The 7,741-nt window shown below is 43.5% G+C and overlaps 1 protein-coding gene across 1 annotated transcript in view; it reads left to right on the top strand.

Annotated features, from left to right (window-relative positions):
- Window positions 1-4,070, top strand: part of LOC103200732 (solute carrier family 22 member 2) — a 60,156-nt gene extending 56,086 nt beyond the window's left edge. Inside the window, exon 10 of the mRNA XM_007945285.2 lies at window positions 3,886-4,070. Within this exon, the coding sequence (XP_007943476.2) occupies window positions 3,886-4,070 (185 nt within the window). The remainder of the gene's footprint in view (window positions 1-3,885) is intronic.
- The last annotated feature ends 3,671 nt before the right edge of the window (window positions 4,071-7,741 follow it).

Below are 7,741 nucleotides of genomic sequence, written 5' to 3' on the forward strand. Positions count from 1 at the left end.
CCAGACGGTTTCACTGGAGAATTCTATAAAACATTCAGAGAAGAAATGATACCGATTCTACTCAAAGTATTCCAAAACATAGAAAAGGATGGAATCCTCCCTAACTCATTTTATGAAGCAAGCATAACCTTCATTCCATGTCCTCTTCTGAATCCAGCTTGTACTTCTGGAAGTTCTCTGTCAATATATTGCTGCAACCATTTTTTAATTATCTTCAGCAAGATTTTACTTGTGTGTGATACTAATCACATGCAAGTAAACTTAATATCACACACAAGTAAAATCTCGCTGAAGATAATTCAAAAATGGTGGTCGCATAATGCCTAAGGCATTTGGCTGCTAACCAGAAGGTTCAAACCAACCAGCCACTCCTTGGAAGGAAGGTTGGACAATCTACTTCCATAGTGATACTGCCTCAGAAACCCAAGGAAGGGTCACTATGAGTCAGGTGTGACTCGATGGCACACAACAACAACAACAACAACAGAGATAACACCTCGGAAACCCAAGGAGGGGTTGCTATGAGTCAAATCAACTCGATGGCAGTGAGTTTTGTTTTTTGGTTGATATTAATGATATTGTTCAATAATTTCCACATTCTGTGGGATCACTTTTCTTTGGAATGGACACAAATATGGATCTCTTCCAGTCAGTTGGCCAGGTAGCTGTCTTCTAAATTTCTTAGCATAGATGGGTGAGTGCTTCAAGCACGGCATCCATTTCTTGAAACATCTCAATGGGTACTCTATCAATTCCTGGAGCCTTGTTTTTCACCAATTCCTTCAGTGCAAGTTGGACTTTTTCTTTCAATACCATCAGATCTTGATCATATGCCACCCTCCTATATTGGATGAAAATCGACGAGTTCTTTTTGGTACAGTGACTCTGTGTATTCCTTCCATCTTCTTTTGATGATTCCTGCATCATTCAATATTCTGCCCATAGAATCTTTCCATATTGCAACTCGAGGCTTGAGTTTTTTCTTCAGTTCTTTCAGCTTGGAAAATGCTGAGCATGTTCTTCCCTTTTGGTTTTCTAACTCCAGGTCTTTGCACACTTCATTATAATAATTGACTTTGTCTTCTCGAGCTGGTCTTTGAAATCTGTTCAGCCCTTTTACCTTGTCATTTCTTCCATTTGCTTTAGCTACTCTTCGCTCAAGAGCAAGTTTCAGAGTTTCTTCTGACATCCATTTCAGTCTTTTCTTCTTAATGACCTTTTGTTTTCTTCACGGATGATGTTCTTGATGTTATCCCACAATTCCTCTGGTTTTCGGTCATTGGTGTTCAATGCATCAAAGCTATTCTTTAGATGGTCTCTAAATTCAGGAAGGCTATAATCAAGGTCATATTTTGGTTCCTATGGACTTGTTTTAATTGTCTTCAGCTTCAATTTGAACTTGCATATGAGCAGTTGATGGTCTGTTCCACAGTTAGATCCTGGCCTTGTTTTGGATGAAGAGACTGAGCTTCTTCATTGCTTCTTTCCACAGATGTAGTCAGTCGATCTGATTCCTGTGTATGCCATCTGGTGAAGTCCATGTGTATAGCCATCATTTGTGTTGTTGAAAAAAGGTATTTGCAATGAATAAGCCATTGGTCTTACAAAATTCTATCATGCATCTCCAGCATTATTTCTATCACCAAAGCCATATTTTCCAAGTACCAGTGATTCTTCTTTGTTTCCAACTTTTGCATTCCAAGCACCAGTGATAATCAATACATCCTGATTGCATGTTTGGTCAATTTCAGACTGCAGAAGTTGGTAAAAATCTTCAATTTCCCCATCTTTGGCTTTGGTGGTTGGTATGTAAATTTGAATAATAGTAGTATTAACTGGTCTTCCTTGTAGGCATATGTATATTATCCTATCACTGAAGTACTGTACTTCAGGATAGATCTTGAAACATTCTTTGTGTTGATGAATGTCATGCCATTCCTCTTCAATTTGTCATTCCCTGCATAGTAGATCATATGGCTGTCTGATTCAAAATGGCCAAAACCAGTTCATTTCATCTCACTAAGCCTAGGATATTGATCTTTATGTGTTTCATTTCATTTTTGACAGCTTCCAATATTCCTCCATTCGTACTTCATACATTCCATGTTCTAATTATTAGTGGATGTTTGCAGTTGTTTCTTCTCCTTTTGAGTCATGCCACGTCAGCAAATGGAGGTCCCAAAAGGTTTACTCCATCCACATCATTAAGATCAGCTCTACTCTGAGGAGGCAGCTCTTCCCCAGTCATATTTTGAGTGCCTTCCAACCTGAGGGGCTCATCTTCCAGCATTATATTTGACAATGTCTCAGGACTGTTCATAAAGTCTTCCAGTAATGTATCAGACAGTGTTTCACTGCTACCCATAAGGTTTTCACTGGTCAATGATTTGAGAAGTGGATGGCCCCTCCTTCTTCTGAGTCTGTCTTAGTCTGGAAGCTCCACTGAAACCTGTCCACTATGGGTGCCCAGCTGGTATTTGAAATACTGGTAGCATAGTCTCCAGCCTCACAGCAACATGCAAGCCACCACAGTACAACAAACTGACAGATGAGTGGTGGTAGCATAATATACAAGGGACAAAATTATGAAAACTTCTTAATAGCCAAACACCTTGAGGGAAGGAGTCACTGGGCATGGGACTCAGGACCATAGTCTCAGGGACACTAAGGTCAATTGGCATAAAATAATCCACAAAGACAGGGTTCTACAACCTATTTCAGTGACTGAGGTCTTAAAAGCTTGCATCTAAGGTGCAACTATATTAGTCTCTCTCTATCCAGAGCAAAGAAGAGTGAAGAAAATCAAAGACACAAGGAAACAATTAATCCAATGGACTGCTGGGCCACATGAAGCCCAGCATCCAGAACCCTGAGACAAGAAGAACTAGATGGTTCCCACCTACCACTGCTGGCCACTCTGAAAGGGATCACAACAAGAGATCCCAGATAGAGTGGGAGAAAAAGGTGGAAGAAAACACAAAATTATACAAAAGACCAGGCTTATGGGTCTGATGCAGACTGGTGGAACACCCAAGATTATGGCTCTGAACTGAATTCAACCTCTGTGGCTCAACTTTCAGCCAAACCATGTTGTTGTTGTTGTTATGTGCCATCGAGTCAGCCCTGACTCATAGCGACCCCTCCTTGGGTTTCCGAGGCAGTGTCACTACGGAAGTAGGATTGCCCAACCTTCCTTCAGTGGCAAGCCTATAAGATGAACAGTACCAGAAAAGTATGTACTCATTAGAACAATCAACCATACAAGACCGAAAGGGCAGCACTTTCCCAGGGATAAAGCTAAGAAGGCAGGAAGGGATAGGAAAGAAGGATGTAGGGAAATGGGAATACAGGGAGGAGGTGGGAAGAGTGCTATTACATTGTGAGGATTGCATTGAATGTAACAAAAAAAAATGTATGATTGTTGAGTAGAAGATGAATTTGCTCTGTAAATTACAACAACCACCACAAAAAAGGAATAGCACTCACTTCCCTTTCCTCATTTGGCAGCTCTTAGCTCAAGATTCACGTTTAACACACACTGGAAATTGTGAGCCTGAATAACTCCATTAAATTCTGGAATAAAAGATGACTTGGCCAAGATGTCATTTCTAAAATAGTTTAGACTCCACTTTCTGTCATCAGACAAATGGGTCCTGGGCACATGCTTGCACTTAGATGTTTCTGGCAACCATTTCAAGGCAGGAAAACATGAAGTAAGAGACTATACTTAGTGTCTGACCACTCCAGCTGCTGTAATTTTCAGGTGTATGGATATCAGCGTTCCGTGATTCTAAACTTCCCCTGGCCAGCCCAGGATATAATAAATCTTGCACCTCGAGTTCTTTTCCTCTGGAACTGAGCTCCTAAGAGCACCTCTTCTTCCAGGACAGATCCTGGGAAAATTGAAGCAAGTTTCCTGTTTCCTGGTCCCTGAGCTGCCCTATCCAGTTAATCCAGGGCCCTTCACCCTTGACACCAAGCAGTACCCTTCCAGCCTCTCATCAAAAGGCATAGACTCCATGTCCCAGGATCTGGGGATTGTGCTACGAGTGTCATGGGATGACAGATGACACTAATCCTAACAGTCTGGCCCTGTTATGGGAACGAGTCATCAACTGGCCCAACCCCAGAGGGTCAGAATCATTCCAAGTGCTGTGTGCCCAGAAGGCTCCCAAAAAGCAATGCTCTGGACCCCAGCACAGGCCCACAACTACCAGTGGAGAGCTCTGGCCAGAACTCCCTTCCAGCTGTGGACACCACCACTTAGATGTCTTTGGGGTTTTTCAGAGGCAGTATTCCTTGTCGTCATTGTTCTGCCAATAGTCATTGGCAGTCGAAATGCTTGTTCTGACATCTTGAGAAGCTCTGGTGGTGTACTGATTAAAGCATTCAGCTGCTACCTGACATGGTGGTGGTTTGTACCCACTAGCTGCTCCAGGGAAGGAAGATGAGGCAATCTGCCTTTTTTGGAAAGGCTATGGTTCAGTTCTACTCCATCCTGTAGGTTTGCTATGAGTCAGAACCAACTTGATGGCAGTGAGTTTGGGTTTGTTTGCTTATCTGACATCATGATAAGAAAAAGACTTGTGAAAAGGCCCATACTCCTGTTTTGTTGCACATTTCCTAAGCCCTCTCTCATCCCCAGGAATATAAGTGTAATGTCACAACTGTCTACCCCTAAGCACATGTTTAGTGACTATTTCCATGCCAGGCAGAACCATAAGACTAAAGGACAGTAGAAGGAGTGAGACGTAACCCCTGAGGCTCACAATCTAGCAGCAACACAACAAATTGCAGCAAAACCTGTGACAGCCAGGAAATTCATAAGACAGAAACCTGTCAGAGACAGAAAGTGCAAATATTTTCTGCTAATAAAGAGCAATAGAAAAGTGGTAAGATCCAGGAAAAGAAAAATGTTATGATATAAATTCAGAAGTGTTATGCAGAAACCATTTAATATTAAATTTGAATTGAATATATATATGTGTACAGCAACACTTTACCTGTATTCATCTTTAAATAATTTCTAATTCTTTCCACTAATAATCTCAGATGGAGTGGCATCTCAGAAATAAAAAACACCTGTAGCAAGCAGATTTTTGTCTCTAAATATCATTCCCTACTAAAGGGACTATTTTGGTTACCTACTACCTCGGAAGGAAGATGAGGCAATCTACTTCCATACTGATACTACCTCGGAAACCCAAGGAGGGGTCGCTGTGAGTTGGGTCCAACTCAACAGTACGTAACAACAACAACAACAGTACCACTCTGACAGGAATATACCACAAGTGGGATATTTTTTTTTTTTTTAACAAAAAGTTTATTCTTACAATCTGGAGGCTTTAAGTCCAAGTTCAAAGTGCCAGGCTCTAGGGGCTGGGTGAAAGCCTTTCAACCTTGGGCTTCAGCTCTGCCTCCTGCTCCCAGCCCACTGAAGCTAGAGGCTTTTCTTCACTCAGGCAGCTGCTGGCAGCTGAGGCTGACAAACCCAAGGTTAATAAGTAACAAGGCACAGTCCTGATATTATCAAACCACACAACAGGCCATTAATTCAAGTCCATTAAAAGTCCCAAGATTGGTAGAGCGTGGCAGGCTGCTGAACAGTGACTTGGCGACATGCAGGGTTCAAGCATGCCATAAGCTAGAGACCATTCCCAAAACTGCAGTTTATATACGGGAAACAGACCACATCCCTAAGGCAGCTACTCAGCTGCTTGTGGTAGATCCCACCATGGAGTTGATTGCCAATCTCATCATGGGAAATAACTACCACCAGCTGCCCAGCCACTCAACCAGGCCCAGCCAAGTTGACATACAACCTTAACTACCACAGGGACTAAGAATTGGATCCAGTTTTTAGCAATAAATGTACAAGGTGAGCCTGAAGCAATCTGTTATGCCAGGATGCAAAGAGGTCATCCAACAATATTTCAGCCATTTCAAAAGAACGGAGCCAATTTAAAGTGACCACAACTGGCCACATTCAGATCACACTGAGGATCAAGCATAATAATGAATTCATTGATCACACTGTATGAATTCTCATACATTGTACAAATTCATGGTTCTGTAACAACTTTGTCTCTCTACCCTGACCCCCAAACCAACCACAAAGAAAAGAGACAAAAACCTTCTTTGCAACTCTTCATGGTATTTAATCTATCTTGTCTGAAATAAAAAAGAAAGTTCAAGAAACAGAAAAGTAGTAAGACTGTACCCTGTCAAAGGCAGAATATTTGCAAGACCTGAGAAAGCAAGACAGTCCCATTAAGTTCCAGTTCTCATGGGTTTCACTGTAAAATGCTGTGAGCACATGCGAGTCCTGGGTGGTGTCAACAGTTAACACGCTCAGCTGCTGGCCAAGACGCTGGGGGCTCAAGGCCACCAGAGGTGCCTCAGAAGAACAGCCTTTGTGCTTCCAAAAACTCAGCCTTTGAAAATGAACATGAACTCCTGGCATTGTGCTGTGGAAGCACAGTTCTACTGTGACTCATGTGGGGCAACCACAGGTTGGAGTCAACCCCATGGTGATGGGTCTATAGCTACATGATCTATGTAATGTCACGAGAACATGAAACTCAACCATGGCACAGTGCCAGGAGTTCATGTGGATCTTCTGTGCACAAGAAGTATTGGCTGTTGGATAATAATGCCTGCATTCTGTGATGTGCTGGAAATAAGATGAACAAATGGATGTGGGTTTTGTTTTCATGGGGGAGGTGGAGACCACAGCAATGGCAGCAACCTGTGACCATTGGGCTCTGGAAGGCCACGGTCAGAGCTGGGTTCTGCTTGCTGAGCTGGGCCAAACTTCCCTTTGGCACTGCCATTTCACCCCAATTCTAGGATCCTGCAGGATTATGCAGGCAGACAGATGAGGATGCTTGTTCTAGGCAGAGATGACAGCACTGGATAAAAATGCCCACGGCACTCAAGTGTCATGAGGTGAATCGTGTCCACCAAAAAGGTATGTGGAGTTCCTAAAGCCTGTACCTGCAAATGTGGCCTTGTTTGGAAATAGGGTCTTTGAAGATATTATCACTTAACGTGAGTTCCTACTAGAGCAGGGTGGGTCCTGATCCTATGGAAGTAGTGTCCTTATAAAAGAGAAGACACAGAGAGACAGGGGAAGATAGCCATGTAACAGAGCCCTGTTACAGCGGCAGGCCAAAGTGCGCCTCTCGGGTTGTCACAGCTGGGAGAGACAAGCAAGCAGCCTTCCCGAGAGTCAACAGAGAGCGAGTGTAGCCCTCCTGACCCCGGAAATTGGAATCCAAGCCTCCAGAACTGTGAGACAATCCGTTTCTGCTTTTATAAGCACTTTGTTAAGGCAGCCCTGGGTTTGACGACGAGCACGCCTATGGGGCTGAGGCCCAGGAGTGTGTGGGAGGCGCGGACTGGAGCTGGAAAGGCTGCAAGCCAAGCAGGACTGCACCGGCTTGGCTCCCTGGGGAAGAGATGGGAAGGAAGGAGCTGAGCAGTGGGGGACACAGAGCAGTCATGTGTGGGCCTGAGCTGGGCAGCGGGGCTGACATACAGACAAGGAAAGATGAAAGACTCAGAAAGGAAAAAAAAAAAAATTAGAAATGAGGCAGGAAGTTAAATGAGGAATTTAAGAGACTACAAGACTACCTTGCTGTTAGGTGCCATCGATTTGGCTGTGACTTATTGCGACCCCGTGTACAACAGAATGAAAGACTGCCGGTCCTGCGCCAGCCTCACAGTCCTTGCTGTACCT

Source organism: Orycteropus afer, unplaced genomic scaffold (genome assembly GCF_000298275.1).
Source record: "Orycteropus afer afer isolate SDZICR_OR568_19922 unplaced genomic scaffold, OryAfe1.0 scaffold00135, whole genome shotgun sequence".
In the NCBI taxonomy this organism is placed as follows: Eukaryota; Metazoa; Chordata; class Mammalia; order Tubulidentata; family Orycteropodidae; genus Orycteropus; species Orycteropus afer.